Here is a 23,769-nt window from a genome sequence, read left to right on the forward strand (position 1 = left end):
TCCTGGCTGACTCTGGCTAGCGGACGACGCCTTAGGGCGTTGTGTTTTCTGTGCTTGGGGTGCCCTCCGCTTGCCCTTGGCAGGGCCAACTGGCTAGCGGATTCGATCTGAACCCGCTGGTTCATTGCACTCCGAAGTTCCGTGACTGTACCCACCATTCCCTGAACAAAGAGGGTGGAGGATGTCCAGTCTGCGTCACTGAGGTGGGACGTACCCCGACTCAGCTTGTCGGCGAAAACACGTGCGTCTAAGGCCGCGTCTCGTAGCACAGTTTTGGCATCGGCCAAGAGAGCCAGGTGACACTAGGGGGTGTCGCACGTGGATGTGCAGTGGCCCACCAGTAAAAATGTTGCTTGGTCTAGGAGGCTGGTGCGTTCTGCCTCCAAGGTCTACGGAGTCCTGGGCGCGCACAATAATGCACTCAAGCAACTCTGCCCTCAGGGCTGAATGGGACGTCTTTGATTGGCAAGGACGCCCATGGAACGCGGCTGCCCCCTTTGCCCAGTTTGCTAAATTCGTGGTACCAAGGTCTGGGGAAGGAGCCTTGGAATCCGGTTGGGGGCGTTTTGGTCTCATCCCACGCTATGGGGTCTGATCCCGAAACCACACCAACCGGGTAGCGTTTGGTCCAGCGGGAAGTGTTGCCTAATGTTTTCCCCACCCAGGGGCTTTAAGCGTTACATCCTCTGCGGCTGACCAATGCCGCCCATCAACACCGTTTGCGTGCTCTGCGCCCCACTCCGCACTCGGACGGACAGGGAGAGACGTGCCGGCGGCGTTGCTTTGGATCCCGACGCCCGTGATCCCATAAGGGTTGAAGCAACCTTAGGTGGTCGCCTTAGGATCAAGGGTGGGGGTATTTACATCGTATCACTGGGATAGATGATACTCAGCATCACCCCAAAAGCGTGGCTCACCGAGTCATATCCGTCACAAGCGAACTGCGTCTTCTTTCACTTTAAATATGTGGGAGGGAGTGTGTTCATGACAGGGTCGGTTCCCTCTGGGGACGCCCGTGGATTGGAAAGAAGGGAGTCAAAACCCACAGCAGAGACCGGACACAAAGATAAATTCATTACCGTTCTACCGTTACCGCGTGATGAACCCTAGCTGGCTGAAAGTAGGAGGGGTCAACGTGTGCCCAGCCCTGAAAGCCCTGCCCCAAGATCGGAGGCTTGGCTGCGGTCCCCCGTTGGCATTCAGTGCCCGAGGCCCCAGAGGAGGCCCGGTACAATTAGCCTGAGCCTTGGCCTCCCCCCAAAATAGTGGGAGAGCCGCGGCTGGGAATGGGGGTTCCCCGGAAGAGACGTGTTTGAATGCAAACATGCTTTCGTGTTTCGTCCTGCTTGCCCACCGATTGAACACAGAGGAGACAGCTCGCTCCGACTGCGTCTGATCTACCCGGCCTGCCAGGGACGCAATTGCCCCGACAGTCCTTCGACCAAAGCCCTCAACTCGGAGGCAAACCCGGCGCCGTGCGAGGAAGGGTCCACAAAGGGACCCGCAACGGGCCCCATAGGAGAAAAGCCTCCAGGGGCACAGCCTCGCTGCAACCGGTAAAATCGGGTAAGCCACAGCCTGAAAAAACAGACAGTGAGGATGCCCTCCAATCAGCGGGGGAGATCGAGAAAAATATCGGTACCTTCACCATCGGGCCTCCGACTCGACGTCCCGGTACACGAAGCACTGGTAGCCGAGTGTGAGGACTTTCCACTCATGCAAAACACGCAAATCACTTTAACCGATTTGTTTACTGGACGCGCGACCTTGCTGTGACGCAGTCGGTCTCAGCGATTTTGATGGCTCTGAGAGAAAATCTCAGGCCTCAGAACTCCAGTGAAAAAACACACACCTTCACGCAAAAACCCCGAACACAACTACGACAAAGTATCTCGGATGCGGATTCTATGCTGGTAAATTCTGAATAAAACCACTGCACAGTCGACTAGAAACACAAGGAGACCGAAAAGAAAACGGCAGCGAGCTCTGGTGCTGTCATTACATCTATATATTGCTAAATACATTGTCAATAAAAGACGACATGCATGAGGAAAAACGAAATACAGTTGCCGCCATGAAAACCAACTGGTTACGTAGTGGCGCCGGATTTTAATTTCTTTGTTGTGAAAAATACTACACACAAAGGGGAAAACGGCACGAGGGTAAAAAAGACAAGGAAAACTTATCCTACCAGCTACAATGTCGGATGCCGTGCAGCGGCAACAACCCAAGCTAGAAACCCGAACAGGAAAAAGCAACAGAGCCAGGCAGAGCCGCTCAGAATCATTCCCGGCGAGGCAGAGATGAAAAAAAGAGTGATTGTACGGCCGTTTATGGCGCTGCCATATGGCCTCGGTCACGCGGGTTCGTGACGTAAGGGGTAAAAGAATCTTGGGGTTATGGGGCTTCCCCTGACCTACATTCTATCTCTCCGTCACCGACAGAATCGCTGATTAATGTCTACAGTTCAAAATAGTCATTTTCACTGACCGGAGTCTATGGTGGGTAATTGAACGTAGTGAATAATCGTGCATATGTGAAACGTATATGTGATGTATTATGTATATCTTAGGTTGGAAAATGTTTGGTCAAAGAATATAGCGCTGGAGATATAGCACTGGAACCAAATTTGTTAAAGCAAAATGAAATCCAATACAGCAACATAAAGGCAAATTTGACTATAAATACTTACACCTTCAGCAGTCGGTACTATGAGATGTGTGCATTGTGCGGTTAAATTCAGCTGACATTTACCACCAAAGAAAGTGATCATAGCCCATAGTTTATCACGATCTTCATCAGCAATCTAGTAAAACAATATAGGTAAAAATAATTGTATTGCATCTTTAGAAATATTATAATGTGTGTGATTGTTTGTGTTTTATATTATTATTCAATGTTTCTAAAAAGGAAGTACTGGTAGTGAAAACGCCTGAACAATTTCATGAAGGAGAAAACAATACGACTTGAATAATGGATGTTTCAAAGTTTTCATAACAGATTGACCGATACTCACTTGCGATGGACATGCTACAACACCACTGAATATCTGAGTTGATTCGGGAACAAAGGCAGCAAATGGAAGCAGACATCTACATTTAATAGACATGAACACCCACTTTGACTGTAAGAAGGCAAACAAAACTCTGCTATCAATGTTGAAAACACATACCTTGGTGTGGTACAGTGATAAACTGTAAATTACTTTATTTTTACTTGAAATTAATTTGTAACTATGATTCAGTGAAAATAAACTTCATACAAGACTGAAAAAAACGTCTTTTCGGCAAAAATTAATAATGGCTAAAATAAAGTTTTTTACAGTAGTGAGTATGCCTCACATCAGGTCATGGAAATAATTGGTTAATGACTATGTCTTTCATCAGGACATTGAAACAGTGGTTTACATAAAGTATTTGTGGAAACATTGTTGGCTTTATGTATTTTACAAATGTTGCATTTATTGAATATGAAATTACCGTGACAACAGGCAGATCAAAAATCTCCTTTGCTTCGCTGATCTCATCATGATCCGTTTCATCAGAGATCACATGAGTCACAAAAGTGGTCAGATATGTCTCTTCTTTCCCTCCTCCTTTGTCCAATAACTCAGAAACCTGGAGATTAGAGCAAAAATATGTTTGCGACCACATGATGCTTCTCACTCGTGGTTTCACACCAAATGCTTTCTCAATTTTACAAAGAAACTAATGCTCCCATCAATTTCGTCCCAGACACAGTGAGCAATATGCAAAAATTAGATGGGTTGCAATATACAATTAGGAGGTGGGGCAATCACAGATTTTGATGCTCTTTTTGTCACTATATCCATGCATGTGTTTCTACAGTGGTATTCTGCTGAAATCAATCCATTAGCCCCAGCCTATAGGTTTCCAGTAGGGATTTGCTTGATATACTTGCATTTAATTTCAAATCAGCCACTATGACCTGCAGCAAAGTCCCTCTATCCCTGGTCTGGAAATGTCATTTTATTTGGTGTGAATTGGTCTCCTTCCCTAACAAAGGGACATGTCACATGATCATTACACAGCCGGTCCTACAACTTAGTTGTTTATTCCAGAATTCACGCTTTTTCACATAATTTTGTAATCAGGATATCTGTATAAGGTCATATTTTAGCCGGCGTATTTACCCTTATCATGGCGCAAAACCTATATTTGTCTTCGATTTTGACATTTTATGATCAAAACGTTGTTATTTGTCACACCGCATTTTATTAATGTTAAATTGGGTGATTTTTATGGATGCTCTTTTCAATTATAAATGCAAATGGCGACGTTTTGAAATGACAATGTACGCTATTCAGTGTTAAAAAAATTCATTTATATACAAAAATTGAAGAATTGTTTTATACTGGTGTATCAAATAAAGTCATTATTTGTTGTATAGTTAACTTGAATTGTTATGAGCTCCCAAGAATCAGAAATATCACAGGTTTTTCGATTGACCACGTTAACATGAACAACGCCATTTTGACAAGATTTGTATATCGATGTCAGCATCTTGGTACGTGCCGTTTTTTTCACATATTAAAATGAGAAGATGAACACAATTCCCGAAATTAATCTTTACATGGCAGGAACTGGATGTTTATGAGTTGGGAGGCTGGTTTTGATACATATTTTATTATGCTAATTTTGTTTACATGTTTTGTTTACTTGTAGTTGCCTTAATTTGAGGTCAAAGAGAAGTCATACAATGAGGTATCACTTTGCATCACGGTAAATTTGGTTATTTTAATGAATATTCTGATGGTATCATAGCCTGTCTGACTTCCTGACTCCCCCTGCCCGGGTGTGAACGGAAGAACACAAACGTTGAAACCCACCACCCGTGAAATTTTCAAGCCTAGATTAAAATACTTAGTATTCAAATATACATTCAAAGGAAGAGGGCTTTATAATTCGATGGTTAGCACACACCGAGATATACATGTACAAGTAATTACATCGGATTGGTACAGAGAACCTGTAAACAACATCGCGTCGCAAAACTACACAAGCCAAGAATTGCTACTAAACTCGTTCAAGCCGTCTGTATGTGTTGCTTATTAGACACACCTGGTGAAACACGTTCGCTAAAAGGCCGGGTAAAAAATACAAGTATCCAATACATCAGTTTGTTAGTATTTGGTCCGTAGTTGTTTTTTTTGTCACTAACATTGCTGTAGAGTGTTTGATATTTTAACTGCAAATCTGTGACAACAATTACATACACGAAGGTGTTCTTATTTTTACTGAAGAAAACCATAGCCAACTATCGAGATACCGGATACTCGTCCGTAAACCGGCGGATTGGTCTTGTACCAGAGTCTGTGGTTGGGGTTACTTACACGTTCATCAACGGTTCCGATGAGGTAATACCGAATATCCTTAAACAAGTCATTGGGAACTGTCGCATCATTCGAGTCATCCTTCTTTTCCACCATTATGCGTGGAGTATGTTAGTTGTATGCAATGGACATTCCAAAACAATCCGACGATCTCAACAAAGCTTGGCGCGTTTGCACAGCGCATGCTCGGCCACCTACCGCAAAAGAGTATGAGATATTCGTGTACATTTACACTCGGAAAACAGTAATTATTCAACGATATTGATTTAATTCAAATTATTATTACAGACTGTATAATATCAAATATATTTAAATAGAAATAGATAGTTTGTTTAGATATTAAAAACGAGTGCACCAAACGACCCGAATGATTATGTTTTGCGACGTCGTAAAATAAGAAAGGGCTGACAGAATACTGCGGCCTGTGATTTAATACAATTATACAGTAAAGAATGGTGCTCGTCTCACGTCCTGGTTAATTTGTGGTCCATAGTAACGTATAAAACTCGTGCAAAATTACATTGCTTGTTTACGTGAAATTCTAACACGCGCTGCGCGACGACCACCGTCATTTAAACCCCCATTGATTCTGACTATATAATTGACCTAGAACACAGGCAACATCATGTCCCCAATCAGCGTACAGCCAACATCTCTAACGAAAGACCTGGAAAAAACTGCATACATGTATTTTAGTGTTACGCGAACGAAAACCCAACCATTTCGGCAATAATATTAATAATAATAATATACTTTATTTAAAGCATGTCACCAGTTGGAATCTAGATAAAAAATACAATAAAGTTTGAGCATAAAAAAGATAAAAAGAGAAGAAAAAACAAAAGTCGTGAATATAAGCATTTGGGGGACGGTGTTCAATATAACCAAATATATGACTGATATGAAAAAATCTGAATCTATAAAATTAATATCATTAGAAGTAAATGTACAAAACTCACTGTTACGTAATTTCATCAATATCCAATATATAAGAAATAAAATAATTTTGATTAAATTGGAGTAGAACTTTAATTTGTATGATGTATAAGATTAACTAGACTAAAATAATTTTGAAAAATGTGAGACAACAAGGTCTAAAAATTGAAAAGATATTCAAATATAATCGAAATCCTGGTAGTTGTGCTATCTAGATTTGAATCGGATTTTCAAATACTAGTATTGGATTGACATACATCTGTTTCTCAAGATGAAGCTTAATTGGTGCTTAAGTGTTTAATTGTCAAATATTTGTCTTGCTCCTTCAAATAGATTATTTCTGTGTTGAACGTATGAAGGACGAAACGTTGTACATGATCTGATTCGTGCTGTATGAGTTGACACCCTTAGTTTGTTGAAATTCGGTCTCAGTACAGAGTATGGTAAACTTGTTTGGTCTAAATAGTCTGGTTAGTTTTAGCTTAAACTAGTTTCGCAAACGAGTTTTGTTTTCGATATTTTATGCTGGACACTGTTCACAAATTGATGAGTTATAAATATGCAAGTCGTATAAACTTTTTATCATCAATGTCAAAAAATAGATGCTGAAAAATAACCTGTAGAGGTAAAAAAAAAAAAACAGTGACAGATAAAGACTGGTACGTGCAAATGACGGAAAAGTGACTGCTGTGCAATGGAAATCAAATCTCTAATCAATGGCGACAAATGTAACATTAAAACATGCCACCATAGTAAATTTTAGTATTGCCTTTTTATTTGAATGAAATAAATAAATAGAAAACAATTATTCTTTTGGATGTTCAAACAGTAGTAACTTTATTGTTTCAAATACAATTCTTTAATTGACCTATAGCATACCTAAAATACATATTAAAATATTAAATTAAATTAAATTAATATTAAATTTTTATATCGAAATATCAAGCTATTTGTAAAATTATAAACGATTGGTACTAATTTGAATATGAATTTGTGACAACCAGAGTAATAGTTTTTTTTAAATTCTAAATGTTAATTGGCATAAACACCTGCTTTGCAGTAATTGCCAGACGTCCTCATGTTGGTGTTAGCTACCATGACATGATGAACTTCTTTCTTCTATGTCGACAATAATTTGAACGACAGTCCCTCTGGCCTGATGTTTTTTTTCAGTAAAATGATTTACAAAATGCCGCAATGCACATTTAACATCACAAAACATTTCATAAACTTTTAGACAGCGTAATTAAAAACAATTACCAACGTGCTGTGTAATTTCCTGTTTGGCCGACACATCGGTTTTCGCGCCACGTCATTGCAACGCGTTTACATACTAGTAACATAGACTACATGGCCTCTACAACGTTATTCAGATGATTCTCATAACATTGAAACACTTATCCGACGTTTCTCTCTCTTCTGAAAGCCGAAGCGGTGAACATGGTCTGGTCCGGAATCTGGTTCTTTAAAAAGTGTTAGTACTGTGCCAGGTTTAATTTTTTTGGCAATTGTCTTCAAACCCAAGCTGAACAGATATTCGGTGTGAGAATCTGCGGTATGACGGTATATGGAGAATGTCCATCCCAACTTTTTCTCATTGATTTTTTATTTGTCTACAGATATCACACATTCGGATCATTAGCAAACGCAAAAATTCTCACACGATTACTATACGCGTTGCTGAGTCCGCCAAAAATAATACGTTTCAAAAAAATACCGACCAAAGTATATATTTATATCGTTAACAGTTTCGTTAAATAACGCAGTATTATAAAAGTATAGGGCAAGCGTATAGCTTCCTCTTATATTTTGGCGTTTGGTGATGCCCTTTTAATTCGGCTTGAGTCGGAAAACCGGCAGGCCCGTAGTTTGTTTTTTTTTTGGGGGGGGGGGTTTCGGTCGAACCCCCTAAATTTTGGAAGTGAATAGATTTATGATCGTAGATTAGAACATAATAAAACAAACAGTATTAATTAAAATAATTATCATTGTTTAAATCACTTGACTCCATGATGTAACTATCAGAGTAATGTAATGAGTAATGCATAGTAATGAGCATTTAGGTGGCAACGAGCTTTAAATGTCAGTCGTGTTATGCCGTCTCAGCTCAACAGCAGCCAACCCAAACAGGTTGTTATAAATTGGCAAGCTTTTATTCGGTTTTTTCGCGATGGTGTAATGAAAATCGCGTTCAAGCACCTGATGTCAAATATTAAAGCAACATTGAAACAATAATGTAATAGTAGTCACTCTCTGAACGATGTGGTGGTCCTGAATAGGGCACTTTGTCTTGTGCTAATGTTCGCTCAGTTAGTAAAGTGTGGGGATCGAACGGGATTGACACGACAACACAACACGACACTGTACTTTCCTAGTTCGGTTCATTAGTTTTGTATTCTTCAAGTTAATGATGGCATATATACTGTTTTGTTCTAAGTGTATCAGCCAAATGTAGTTAACTTATTGTATTAGTACGTGTAGCCTGTGTTATTGGACAATAGTGTACAGCTACGGGTTAAACAGATCATTAAAAAAATGACGAAGATTTTATCATCACGAGTTGTATAGGTTGAAGAGTTTCTTGCAGCCAACAATTTACCCTACAGTGTTGCTTCAGCACTGGAACTATGCGATGAATCATAAATTGCAAACATTTTTTTTTGATGTCTCAGAAAATTTACTATATTTTTAGTGGGTTCATAAAAGGAGTTGTAGTCATTGAAGTCTATTGAGATCGCTGCTAAACTGCCACTGTATGCATATTATTTTACCGCCCTCTAAAAACAGATTTACAGTGAACCAAATATATTTACATACTGTAAGAAACTTGGTAGTATGCCATTGGTTAGTGCATTTAATTTGTTTGATGCAATCATTGTGCCAACTATTTCTTATGGTAGCGATATGGGGGTACGTAAATTCGGAAATAGAGAGGGTACAGATAATATTTTGCAGATATCTACCCGGTACTTAGTATTAATAGTTGTACAAACAATGCAGCGATGTTAGACGATTGTGGAAGGCTGCCATTGTGCTGTGGTTATTTCAAGCGTTGTATCTCATATTGGTTAAAATTACTGAAACCCCAAAACATGTTATATCATGCTTAAACGATTAGACAAGACCGGCAGACTTGCTTGGGAAACCCTGACCCACATAATAATCTCCTGTTCAAATATGGTATCGGCAAATTTTTTAGAGATATTTACTCAAAGAATAAAGAAATAGTGGCATGTCTCAATTTCACAATCATCCAGGCTGTGTACTTTTGGAAAAATCAAAGTAGTATTATAACCTGGGAGATTCATTGGCAAGCAATTATAGACTAAAATATATACTGACGAGTTTTCGCTGTTTTGGCCATAAACATAATGTTGAATTAGGTAGACACACAAAAATACAGTTCGATCAATAATTTTTTTAGTTTTTGCAGTGAAACGTTTGAATTTAGCATGGTAGAAAATGAAATTCACTTTGTTTTTATATGTCCATTTTATAATGATCTAAGGGCTGATATTTTGTCAATAACCCTATGCATTTATGCAAATACTGACAGTCTGGGCTTACTTCGTCGCTACACAAACTGCCACACCATATATCAAATAGCTCTATATCTTTTAAAAGTTTTCAAGCGACGAGATGAATATGAATTCAGCTTAACTTAGTACCATATGTTTACATGGATGTTGTATTGTGTTTAAAACGTGCTATGCACTTTTCTACCCATTATGTTTTATACGATAGGCTGAGGCCCTGTACAGAAATAAAATTACATAATACAAAATTGACCAATACTAAAATGAATAATTGTAGACAGATTTCGACATGAAATCGTGTCACTTTTATGTGCGCTAACATCTGCGAAGAGCGAAAAAACTCGTAAGTAGCCTTCTACCTTAAAATACTTAAACAATAATGCTAAGATACGTACAGTCTTGTCTTTTTTGTGTACAACATTTTGCCGTAGTGGATCAATGATGTGGATGTGTTTGCCTGTAGGTGAGGAATGGCTCAGGACCCCTTCTCTAAAATGGTAAAATAGTTCAAAGGTGTTATGTGAAATATCTTACCAATAAAATTTAATTTAAAACCGATAATATAAAAATGTCTGTAACAGAGCTCAAAAACACTTTTTGAATATTATAAAATTCACACATTTCACATCATATATATAATTGTTGTTTTCGAACCCCCTATTCAAAAGTGCTGGCTACGGGCCTGAAACCGGAAACTATCTATTTCAGAATAGGTGGGCGTGGTTACAACACGAGAAATATCTCAAATTTACTCGGACACGACACGATTAATCATTTTCAACCCAATAATCAATAACTATCCAAAATAGGAAATTTGTGGGTGGGCATTTCACATGCACTTTAAGTCTTTAAAAGGTATTAATATTAACACACATGCATTTCCGAATGAAATATAGTAGAATTTATAGGAAAGCACAATTTATTTTGCCACCAACATTTGTGACTGGCTGTTATGGTAAATGTTACAAGAGCACTCCACACATTATATTGTCCCCTGATGACGACGATACGTGAATGTTTCAGCAATTATTTGAAAACTAATCTATGAACAGTTTATAAACTGGAATAATTAAAGTCCTCTTGTAATTTATATACGGTCGGAATTACAGAATTCTGCTTTTTAGGGTTTGCCAATCGTAGACGAATCTTATTATTAAAGGGCGGCAGTCGTCGTGCCGCGTCCTGTTCGATATGGTACTCATAGCGACGTATACAACGCGTGTAAAATACATTGTTTATTTACATGGAATTCGAACACGCGCTGCGCGACGACCACCGCGCTTTAACACTGTTGGACAATCTCCATCATTTTTAAACGTAGGGATCGAGTCACAAAACCGATGGTGGCGCTCTTCAAACATCGATCTTAGTACCGTATGTGAACTAGTTTTTATGGAAACGACGAACTGCTGGTCGTTCACTCGTTCATATTTAACACATGCAGTGGACGTGGGGACAGCTCTGTGGAATATTTCTGACCGCAGTTGTGTCTCTCTTATTAGGCATAGCCATACAGTTGGACAATACTCCCGCAGATAACGAAGATTGGAATTTCAGGTATTATGCGTATTAAGTGATTAATTTTTGGATAGGTTGCATACCTACACACGAATTGGTGAGGTCACCACAATACATGACCTTCAATCGGACTCGTTTAATTAGTCCATAGTGGAGGGACTGTGATCAGTCCTACTATACTGTCTATGGTTTAACTGCTCAGTACCCCCCCCAATGGAAATGCTGTATGTAATAATAATAGTCTTTATTGAAGTCGTATCCTAAAAATGGACATAGATCTAAGTACAACAAGAGAACTGGTAAATAATTTTTAAACTCATAGTTGCTGTCGACATAGGAAGTAAAGTAAGCAAATAACACCGAATAAACGGCAAGGTAAAGACTATGTCTAATTATAGTAAATACGTACTGCGTGCGTGACTCGAACCGGCGCTCGCGTACGGCACCTAATCGCCTAGCTTCACGCCACTACACGTCTTCCCCTCGGCCACCGGGCATCCCCAAAAAAGGATGCTTAATAACCGAGCTTATTACGTGCAGAGAACGTGAAACCCGTCCACGCGATACGCGCCACACAGCATGGCCAGAATGCGGCAAAGGCCTTCAGATCTGGCTGTAGTAGGATGGTGAAAGTAACGGTACAGCATTTTAACAGTGAATAAGTACTGAGAAATAATTTTTAAACTCATAGTTGCTGTCGACATAGGAAGTAAAGTAAGCAAATAACACCGAATAAACGGCAAGGTAAAGACTATGTCTAATTATAGTAAATACGTACTGCGTGCGTGACTCGAACCGGCGCTCGCGTACGGCACCTAATCGCCTAGCTTCACGCCACTACACGTCTTCCCCTCGGCCACCGGGCATCCCCAAAAAAGGATGCTTAATAACCGAGCTTATTACGTGCAGAGAACGTGAAACCCGTCCACGCGATACGCGCCACACAGCATGGCCAGAATGCGGCAAAGGCCTTCAGATCTGGCTGTAGTAGGATGGTGAAAGTAACGGTACAGCATTTTAACAGTGAATAAGTACTGAGAAATAATTTTTAAACTCATAGTTGCTGTCGACATAGGAAGTAAAGTAAGCAAATAACACCGAATAAACGGCAAGGTAAAGACTATGTCTAATTATAGTAAATACGTACTGCGTGCGTGACTCGAACCGGCGCTCCTATGTCGACAGCAACTATGAGTTTAAAAATTATTTCTCAGTACTTATTCACTGTTAAAATGCTGTACCGTTACTTTCACCATCCTACTACAGCCAGATCTGAAGGCCTTTGCCGCATTCTGGCCATGCTGTGTGGCGCGTATCGCGTGGACGGGTTTCACGTTCTCTGCACGTAATAAGCTCGGTTATTAAGCATCCTTTTTTGGGGATGCCCGGTGGCCGAGGGGAAGACGTGTAGTGGCGTGAAGCTAGGCGATTAGGTGCCGTACGCGAGCGCCGGTTCGAGTCACGCACGCAGTACGTATTTACTATAATTAGACATAGTCTTTACCTTGCCGTTTATTCGGTGTTATTTGCTTACTTTACTTCCTATGTCGACAGCAACTATGAGTTTAAAAATTATTTCTCAGTACTTATTCACTGTTAAAATGCTGTACCGTTACTTTCACCATCCTACTACAGCCAGATCTGAAGGCCTTTGCCGCATTCTGGCCATGCTGTGTGGCGCGTATCGCGTGGACGGGTTTCACGTTCTCTGCACGTAATAAGCTCGGTTATTAAGCATCCTTTTTTGGGGATGCCCGGTGGCCGAGGGGAAGACGTGTAGTGGCGTGAAGCTAGGCGATTAGGTGCCGTACGCGAGCGCCGGTTCGAGTCACGCACGCAGTACGTATTTACTATAATTAGACATAGTCTTTACCTTGCCGTTTATTCGGTGTTATTTGCTTACTTTACTTCCTATGTCGACAGCAACTATGAGTTTAAAAATTATTTCTCAGTACTTATTCACTGTTAAAATGCTGTACCGTTACTTTCACCATCCTACTACAGCCAGATCTGAAGGCCTTTGCCGCATTCTGGCCATGCTGTGTGGCGCGTATCGCGTGGACGGGTTTCACGTTCTCTGCACGTAATAAGCTCGGTTATTAAGCATCCTTTTTTGGGGATGCCCGGTGGCCGAGGGGAAGACGTGTAGTGGCGTGAAGCTAGGCGATTAGGTGCCGTACGCGAGCGCCGGTTCGAGTCACGCACGCAGTACGTATTTACTATAATTAGACATAGTCTTTACCTTGCCGTTTATTCGGTGTTATTTGCTTAAGAGAACTGGTGATGGTTGTAGAACCATAACTGCCTCAGCACAAAGATTGTTATGTAATACAGGGGAATGTGAAGGGAAATGTATTGTAATGTTACCTCTGTGTAATTTACAATATATCTGCATTAACCTTCACTGTGAAGGAAAATATGGGAGTAGAAGCAAGGCTACGCAATAGTAGTTAGTTAGAATTGCCAGACATTGTGGGATAATGAAATATGGATGATAAACAACAAGTGATATTTCCGGAGATATAGTTGGAATTAAAGCAAACAAGTGGTCTAGTATAAACCCATGAAACATACTCGCACATACCCATACATGTTTTATTGTGTGGGGGAAAGCTGTCATGTACACAATCATGATAACTGGAAATGGTTTCACAACAGAAAAAAGTGTTATTGCTGTAAATAATTATGAACAATAAAAAACTGAAATTTAGAAAAACTATGAACAAAAAAATAATGTGATTTTCTGTATAGTTTCCATGAATTATTAACTGAACCATAACATTTATAAAAAGCACAGTGCTGAGATTCACTTCGAGTATATCAGAAATATAATAATACAATTGCATACGAGTCATCAAAACGTACAATTTGGTGACATAAGTCAAATTTTGTATAGTTCAATTATACAATAAAAAGAGAGAAAAAATGCAAAACTTAACTGGGAAAGAAAATTGTCACTGAGCTACAGGGAGTGTTAGACCCACTATTGTTTAGCAAGACTATGAATTCTGTCTTTAATGACAAATTTTGTTTTTTTTGCTATTTCAAGTAAGACATTTCTATCGGGGGAAAAACTTTTTCATGACATCATTAGGTGATACTCATCTTCTACTTGATTCTGATCACAAAGGATACATAATCTATTAGCAAGGGGTATTCCATAGTGTCTGTCAGTCTCAGTTTTCAAGTTATGGTGACTGAGGCGGAATTATTTAAATTTTCGCGCATCTCAATATTTTGCAGGGTAACAAGGTACTAGTAGAGTTCAAAAGCAAAATTGTTTTTTAATTCTCTGTATGTTCTTAACTTATTTATTTCTCATTTTGTTTTGATTGATTGTCGTTATGTAACTCACTTTCCCAAGTTGATATAAATGATGTTTGTATATTTTTATTAATTTGTCCTAATTACCTTGCTGTTAGAATTTCATTGTTGTCAACCAGGTTAGACTGGTTGATGTAATTCAAAAGGGAGTCTACCATTTACTATTAATTCATTAATATTAATAATTTACCATTAAACCCGAAAACATCGTAATGTTATTACTTCTACACCAGGTAACACCAATTACAACCAACATCGATTTAGAATTACTGTGGCCAATGACATTGAAATTTGCTCTTCCATAAAGCAGCAGTTCCCCTCTTCTAATAATCTTCTAATAACTAGTCTTGATACCCTGGAGAAGTATGTCCATTGTTTCACAACAACGAATGTCCCAATAGATTTTCGTCTTCTCAATTTCTCAAGATAAACGTCCCAGGGTTGTTTTGTTTACTAGAAGGAAATGTCCTTTGACAGCATTTCTTGATTTTATTTCTATTGCACAAAAAAGCAGCAAATACTGTTACTGAAGCACAGAATTGGCATGATCCCCCCCCCCCCAGCCATTCACGCAAACTGCAAATCAAGACTTTTACCGCATCCGTAGTTGTTGACAGCCGATGGAAGATGATGGATGTATTGTGACGTATTTTGACCCCCGGATTCTGACCTTGCATTCTTGCCACATTTACTGCCCTTTCATACCAGTTCAATTTCCTTTCATTATTTCATCCAGATTCCATGATATTTTTTATTTAAAACCAACCTTTATTTCACAGTCAATCAAGTTTTCACTTTTCTAAAATACTGATCAAAAAACTTTTCACTCCCATCATGCAATCTCCCATACCGGTAGTACTTCCGCAGACACAGCAGCTATCGCCAACATACACACATGTATCTACAAATAACCTCGCTCTCAGGAGCTGAGGAATAAAGCATGGTTGTCATTCCATGTCAGAAACATTCAGAAAAAAATGGTATGTTATTTTACCCAGGTCTGTCTGAAAAGGAGTGTCCTTTTTCATTATTTCTGTCTGAAAGGTGTCCATATTTTCCAAAGACTGTCTCTAGAGCTTGAGTGATCCAACAATCAGGAGAATGAAGCTGATTTTTTCTTTCTGTAACTTCATTTCGATCATCAAAGTCTATCCCCGGGAGTCCATCTAACTGACCACCCCCGATTTCCCGGAATGAATAAACCTGAAATGGATCATCTGATTCGCTGTTTACCATTTGTGCTTAACGATCTGGAAAGGGGTGTCAAATATGCACAGTTTGTTTGAAAATGGGTTAGGGTTAGGGCAATTTGAGTTTATTTCTGTCTGATAAGAGGTAGGGATTTCAAACAACCAGCTACACACCCCTGTCAGTAAAGATACTTAAGAGATTACACATAAACAAATCATGTGACAATATAATGATAATAACGATAATAAATCCATGCTTAACAATTAAACAGAACGATCATACAGTAAGGGGTCATGCCAAAGTCATGTTGTGAGACTAGGTCATGGCGTGACACGGTGGAAGACATCATTGACCACAGTCCCTCATCATATCTCAAGAACCATATGTTGGTTTTTGTTGAAACTTAATGCGTAGATGCTATGGGCTAATGCGCAGATTTGATTAGGGTTTTGGAGAATATTATATAGTAGAACTATATATTAAGGTAGAGATGCAGGTTCGTGGGCATTTTTCGTGTTTCTCGTTTCCGTGCGCATCATTTTAAGCTATGCGCCTCGAACGTTTTTTTCCTTCTAAAGCATTCCAAAATGCGATTGTACTCGCACTTGTACTCGCACTTGTCTCAAATTTCCCCCATTTTAGCTCAGTATTCAAATAAAACAAAAATCGCCTCGCTGCCTCATTTTAAAATTTACATGAAAAAGAAAAAGAGAATTTCTTTTTCCTGGCCTAATATATAATTATATTAATATATGAATAACTTAATTTGTATGGTAATTAGCTAATTTTTAGTTGTTCTATGACTGTTCCACTGATATCAAAGGAGGCACATATTGGATTGTGATAACACTTGCTACATAGACTAAACTAATGCGCAAATTTGATTAGTTTTGGTAAAAATATATGCATATTAATTACCTAATTTGCATAATGTTTAGTAAATTTTTGGCTTTTCCAATGATATCTCAAGTACTCATCATCACATTTCAATGAAACTTGGTGCATATATGTCATAGGACAATGCACATACCTGATAGTTTTAAGGTTAACATATGTGCATATTAATTGCCTAATTTGCATAATTAATCAATTTTCGCTTTTTGATATGTCAAGCACTAATCATCACATTTCAATGAAACTTGGAACATAGATGCTGTAGGACGATGCAGAGACCTGATAGTTTCTAGGTTAATATCTGTACAAGTTATTTACCTAATTTGCATAATTAATACATTTTCATCTTTTGATATTTCAAGTACTAATCATGCCATTTCAATGAAATTTGGTACATAGATGCTCTAGGACAATGTATAGACTAGTACAGTTTGACAGAGTATTATTAGTTTGGGGGCGAAATCTGTTCTTATTAATCCTCTAATTAGCATAATACTTCATAATTTGTTGGTTCTCATCAGATTTTCAGCTTTTTCATCAATATCTCAAGTACAAGTAATTTTTAATTAATTTTTAATGTGTCTTCAATACTCCCAGCACCAGGAGTTCTTTCTAAGCTTTCTTTAATTGTATTTGTTGTATGTGCATTGCATTTATTACCATTCATTCCAATGTATGTTAAGTTTAATATTAAAATTAATAAATATGGGATCATGGGACTGCACTATATAATATGTTGATAATTGATATAATTTGCGTGAATTGCAAGGAAAACAAGTACTAAACATTCAAATTGATTTTACAGTGCATAAAAACATTTGATGATTGCTTCAGATTCCCATTGGGTTCACTAAGACTTATTTCTCTTTGAGTAACAGGTGGCCATTGCCATTCAGAACCGGCCAGGACATGTCATCAAATATTCCCTGCAATTTGTGCCTATTTAGACCATCTAATATTTCATATGATGAACCTTGGCTAGTCTAGAAAAGATCTTTGCATGCAATATTTTAAAACCAATAAGCATGCATTAGATAAAGACGTCGACCATTGGTTATGTCGCCCAATTATTCCCAAGTACTAAAATTTTCGCGAGGTTATTTCATCCACCAATACAATGAATGAACAACAGTTTTAGGTTAAATAAAAAGATAGTTGCTGTCAAATCTGTCAATTAACTAATGCGAAATACATACAAGTTATATAATAAACATATTCATCGCTGAGGGTGCTTTTGTCAAAAAAAGTGGCGTTTTTCCCCAAAGCATTAGTTTAAATTACTTTTTTTTCCAAGCACAATGAATTACACCATTTAATAAAAGGGGATGACCATAGAGGTTTGAATAATGTCTAGCCTCTTTGACCATGAATTGTATCTAGATGTGAGAAGTGAGTGAGAAACTAAAACACTAATACATTCGTTAATTGTAGTATACCATGAACAAAATGCTACTAGACCACCGTTTTATTATTGCCAGCCCAACAGGAAAATTCCCCATGTCAGCATACAGTAGCAGTAATTTACGTCACTGGAATCAACTGTAAAGAAACTTCACACATGAGTGTCAAATTGTATACCCCATACCCCTATGTGTCATCAAATTGTCACTCTCCATATTAAATAGTCCATCACAGCCGTGAGTCATTTGATGTGGGAATAATAGGCTGTGGGACGAAACCTAAGGATATCTATTAAGAATAAACTGACTGTTAATAAATGTTTAACATTCATTTCTCATAATTTAAATTAAACTACTGGGGTACACATATTTTAAATTAAACTACTGGGGTACACATATTTTAACACCCATTTCCCAAAATTTAAATTGGAATGCTCATATTTTAGAGTGTTGTGATTTTAGTTTTGGTTGTAATGAGACACCATAAATTGAATGCCTTTGTTGCACTGAGTACATGTATGTTATTGATCTTTTCAACCTCAATTCCATGACATTAATTCTCTCATCACAGAATGGCTGAAAGTGCAGATTCAAATAAAGCAAGCTTTCAAGAGAAACAGCAGAGTGCGTTTGTCGTTGGTTATACAGGAGAAGTTGGAAAAGAACTCGTCAAAGAGTTAGCGACAAGTAACATATTTTCTAAAGTTACACTCTTAGGTAGAAGGGTTGTTGAGTATGAAGATGAGAAACTTAAATCACTGGTATGTATGAAGATTGCAATGGAGTGTATCAGATTCATAGAGTGGGCTGGAATCCTAAAATCAAGTTGGGTCAGCTTGGTGACTGAGAGAGATATTCAAAAAATTGTTAGGTGGCTGTAGGACGTTTTTGAAGGCATAAACTATCCTGATATTCTTCTTTGTGTAAAACACACAATTGGAGTCTCTGTGTAAAGTAAAGTAAACTTTATTGACATTGTACCCTCTTTAGGGTATTAAATTGATTACAATAAAGTAAATATGTTTTAGAAAAAACATAAACAATTAAAAATAAATGATCAGATAAAGGAAAGTAAAAGTGTATGTCAGAGTGTGTGTATGTACGTCGATCTGTTCAACCATTATCTCAAGAACTGCTGGTCAGATTTTAATGAAACTTATAGTATATATAGGTTCCCTGGAACAATGTGCATACATGATCAGTTTTTGAATAAAATCTGTTCATATTTATTATCTAATTTGCATAATATGTTTTTCGCCAAATACATTTCTGTGAACCTTATTAGTTTCATGTAAAAATCTGTGCATAATATTAGGTAAATTTTTAGCTTTTCCATCATTATCTGAAACACTAATCATTTTGCTTCAACTGGTACGTAAATCCTTAAGACAATGCAACGACCCAATTAGATAATAAGAGAATTAGCATAACAAACAATCTCTGTGCCATTTTGAGGGGAGGGTACTTACTAATGTGCATAAACATGTGGAATATTTTAGGTAATTTGTTGATTCAATAAACTAGACATTGCATAGTGATATTTTGCATAGTACCTATAATAGTGATATTTTCATTGTCTGAGTCATGCATTCAGTCTTTGCCTTCAATAATTTCGTACCACACAAGAATTCTAAAGATTTCTTTGATTATGTTTTTTATTTAACAGGAGCAAAAAGTTGTTGATTTTGACAAGTTAGATGAATACGAAGACCTATTTAAAGATCACGATGTTGGATTCTGTTGCCTCGGTACAACTCGGGGGAAATCTGGCGTGGTAAGAACCACCACTCAGGGAGCCATTTTCCTAGGCTCTCACTTTATTAGTAGTATGCACACACACACCTGTGGTTAAAAGAACATGCTTTTAATACTATTGCCACAACAAATACATTTCACAAATCAATTTTTTAATTCAACTGAAACAAGAAGTTTTCATTTTCAAATGACATCTCTGGATGGTTGCATTCAACTGCCATTAAAATTCATAAATATTTATAAAAATGAAGGGGATGGTTTTGTTGTGTTTATAGTAGTAAAATACCCTATTGTCACATGAAAATTATTTTCGCTGAAAGGACAATTCAGTTAAAATAAAATCCAGCGAATATATCTTTTTATCTATGTTTTACATTACAAAACAGCTCTAGAAAATTAATTCCAGCTAAAATAAAGTATTTTACAGTACTGTATTTACTCTTGTGGTATTTGTTGATAACAGTTTATGTAATAACTCCAATCCATTCTGAGCTGAATTCTCATTAAACCCTCATGTACACGGAAGATTCGGTCACTTTTCAAGTTTCAAGAATTCATAAATCTTTATTTAGGTTTGGGGAATTTTATGTAAAATATTTGTTGATATGAATCGTCAGAAATTGTGGGTCACAATAATTTATGAATTCAGACCAACAAATATGTTGTATATTAGTCACATGACCACAATAAAGCTTGAACAATTATTTCAGAATGCAAATTTAAAATACAGCCATCTGTATTTGTGGCCTCTAATTCAGTTGTTTAGGTATCATCAAAATAACATCCAATCCCAGTTTATGTTAGAGGCCTCTTTCTTTAGTAAAGCACTCTGTAATTGGTTGTTGAAAATCCGTCCTTTTTTTATTTAATTGATATACGTCGCTGGAGATGATTGTAAACTTTGCAAAACAGATAATTATGAAATGTATTTTGGTAAGATTGTATTTTTATGTTTTATTTTTGATACACTTTCTAAAATTAAAGCTTTAAAATTAAACATTTCTTATTTGCACTATAGGAGGGGTTCAAGAAAGTGGACCATGATTATGTCTTGAAAACAGCAGAGCTTGCAAAGAAGACAGGATGTCAGCATTTCAATTTATTAACGTCGGTAGGAGCCAATAAGAACAGTTCATTCCTATATCCGAGAACCAAGGTATGTATACCACAATGGTTAGCGTGTCCATCCACCATAAACAGAATTCATAATTTGGATCCTTGCAGTGCTGCATGTCTACTGCCCATCTGTCAAGCTTGCAGAATCCCTGGTTGGAAGATTGAATGTCATCCAATCGGAGGTGACATCAGCAGTGTGTGCTGTTTCTATACCCAGTGCAGACACATTTGGGATGACTGGAACTTCCTCTTTGACAGAACCTGACTATTAAACGTGTCTGTCAATTGTTTGGGTTTTACTGGTAACTAGCAATGCATTTGAAATGTTGAAGCTAAACAAATAAATGTATTAAATAGAATTCCTTAGCTCCCTGTTTGTAAAAAGATACTACTTGTTTGTCTTGTCAGGGTTTGGTTGAATCAGAAATTACAGACTTGGATTTCAGCCGATTATCAATATACAGACCTTCGTGAGTATTATGGATAGCATTCTGCATACATTTATCGAACGTAAAGTTGAAACTGAAATGAAACTTGACTTGTTGACCAAGAAGTTGAATGCTATAATGTTAGTGGCAAATAAAAGGGTTAAATTTCACCAAAATGGAATCTATCACCATATTGTTACCTTTTTATTGACCTTTGTTTCTTAAATGGAAATGCCCAGGTTGTTTTTTAGTCCTTATTCGAACGCAGTGGGATTGGCCTCTGTGTGTTCGTGCATGTGTCTGGAAATGTATCTTTGACATACCTGGACTGATTACTTCATACATACATCATACATGACATTATACATATGTACATTAATTTGTTTCACAATCTGATTCAAGATGGCCAAGTGACAGCCATTTTTGTGCATAAAAATCATCAAAATTAAGCATTCCTGGCATTCCAGAACCAGATCTTAGCTGTTTACAGATGGATTTGTTTATATTGGTACATACATTGGACATCATAAGCATTTCAGGTTTTTAGCTCCGCTGTCGACTTTGTCGAGCGGAGCTTATCATATGAGTGATTGTATGTCGTCTGTCGTCCGGCGTCCGTCGTTTGTGTCAATGTTTTACTTATTCGACTTCTTCTTGAAAACTACAAGCCTGAATGCTTTGATACTTGGTGTATATGTACCTTGGGTAGACCTCTCTCAGATTTGTTCATTTCATGATCATATCTTCAATTCTCTAATTTTGGTGAATATTTTGTCATTTTTGGTAAAAAGTGATATTTTCGACTTGTTAAAAATCGCAAGTCCAATTGCTTTGATATTACATATATAGGTACTACATATAGACCTCTCTCAGATTTGTTCATTTTGTAATGATATCTTCAATTCTCTAATTTTGGTGAATATTTTTGTCATTTTTGGTAAAAAGTGATATTTTCGACTTCTTGTTAAAAACCGCAAGTCCAATTGCTTTGATATTACATATATAGGTACTACACGTGGACCTCTCTCAGATTTGTTCATTTTGTAATGATATCTTCAATTCTCTAATTTTGGTGAATATTTTTGTCATTTTTGGTAAAAAGTGATATTTTCGACTTCTTGTTAAAAACCACAAGGCCAATTGCTTTGATATTACATATATTGGTACTACATATGGACCACTCTCAAATTTGTTCATTTCATGATGACATCTTTAATTCTCCAATTTTGATGAATATTTTTGTCCAATTGCTTTGATACTATACATGTACATATTGTTTATTTTCTAATGATATCTTCAGTTCTTTAATTGAAATGTCTCTGCTAAAAGCGGAGCTATTTTAGCCGACAGGCTGCTTGTTATTTCTAAAATGGAAAATTGTTCACATTTCATTGCAGGATGTTGTTGTGTGATCGTACAGAAAGTCGTCCCGGTGAGTGGGTCCTTAAAAAACTACTGTCACCAGTTACCTACTTAGCACCAACGGCTATATCAGTACCAACCAGTACGGTTGCCAAGGCGATGGTCAACAACTGCGTCGCTCCACCTGGTGATAAGAAAGTGGAAATCTTTGAAAATAAAGCAATACATCAGATTTCTGGGACTTTGAAGAAAAAATAATGATTTTATAAACTTTAAAAGGTTATCAATCAAATGTGTATTAAAAATAAATTGGGTACGTGGAGGTTGGGATATAATTGCCATTACTAAACAACTACATCCAGACTCTAACAATATTGTATTTAACTTGACAATGAGATAGACGACAGAATACTGTAATATAATTTATTTTAGCTGGAATTAATTTTCGCTGAAAGGATTTTTGAGTGTTTTGTATGGAATTTAATTTCAGTGATTTTTGACAATTTGAATGTAAAATCTAGTAAAAAAGTATATTCACTGGATTTTATTTTCACCTATAATAATTATGATCTGTTTATTCCCACCTGCCATAGTTTTTCCAATCACTGCACTCAATATTTTAATACTCTGTTACTATGGTAATACTAAGATCTGTATTTGAAGGGTATGATCTGAATATTCATGAGTGAACACCATGAGACGATTAAATAATCAGTGTATAAAACAAGAAGACAGATCGATTGCCTCAAATGTAGGGAAGGGTCACTGATTGGTTTATTTGCAAGCTGTTGTAACCATGATGTTGTGAGGCTTCTGTAATTTTATGATGACATTTTGATATTGTTGATAGAAAGTGTCTTTGGAAACATTGGTTGTATGAAAACAAAAAAAGTATAAAAATTGGTATAACCAAATAGAAAAGCATGATAGCCGTGGTGCATTTGACTTATAATCTT

The 23,769-nt window shown here is 37.4% G+C and overlaps 2 protein-coding genes across 3 annotated transcripts in view; one reads left to right on the plus strand and one right to left on the minus strand.

The window, feature by feature from the left end:
- The window catches only part of LOC102810244 (PAX-interacting protein 1-like), a 28,592-nt gene extending 23,038 nt beyond the window's left edge, over positions 1–5,554 (minus strand). The window contains exons 1-4 of the mRNA XM_006825968.3: positions 5,354–5,554; positions 3,480–3,617; positions 3,017–3,124; positions 2,693–2,806 (exon numbers count right to left, since the gene is read on the minus strand). Coding sequence (XP_006826031.1) covers positions 2,693–2,806; positions 3,017–3,124; positions 3,480–3,617; positions 5,354–5,449 — 456 coding nt within the window. The 5' untranslated portion in view covers positions 5,450–5,554. The remainder of the gene's footprint in view (positions 1–2,692; positions 2,807–3,016; positions 3,125–3,479; positions 3,618–5,353) is intronic.
- Positions 5,555–11,224: 5,670 nt separating this feature from the next.
- LOC100377001 (protein HTATIP2-like) lies at positions 11,225–23,220 on the plus strand. 2 transcript variants are annotated; one of them, XM_002742357.4, is made up of 6 exons: positions 11,225–11,382; positions 18,724–18,913; positions 19,819–19,926; positions 20,926–21,063; positions 21,432–21,493; positions 22,849–23,220. In XM_002742357.4, the coding sequence occupies exons 1-6, from the start codon at positions 11,264–11,266 to the stop codon at positions 23,069–23,071; spliced, it is 840 nt and encodes a 279-aa protein (XP_002742403.1). In that variant the 5' UTR covers positions 11,225–11,263; the 3' UTR covers positions 23,072–23,220. The 2 variants fall into 2 exon arrangements, with proteins under 2 accessions (XP_002742403.1, XP_085357879.1); XM_085501753.1 differs by lacking the exon at positions 21,432–21,493 and having other exon boundaries at positions 11,240–11,382; positions 22,849–23,071.
- The last annotated feature ends 549 nt before the right edge of the window (positions 23,221–23,769 follow it).

Source organism: Saccoglossus kowalevskii, chromosome 7 (assembly GCF_978046115.1).
Source record: "Saccoglossus kowalevskii chromosome 7, keSacKowa6.1, whole genome shotgun sequence".
Classification (NCBI taxonomy): domain Eukaryota; kingdom Metazoa; phylum Hemichordata; class Enteropneusta; family Harrimaniidae; genus Saccoglossus; species Saccoglossus kowalevskii.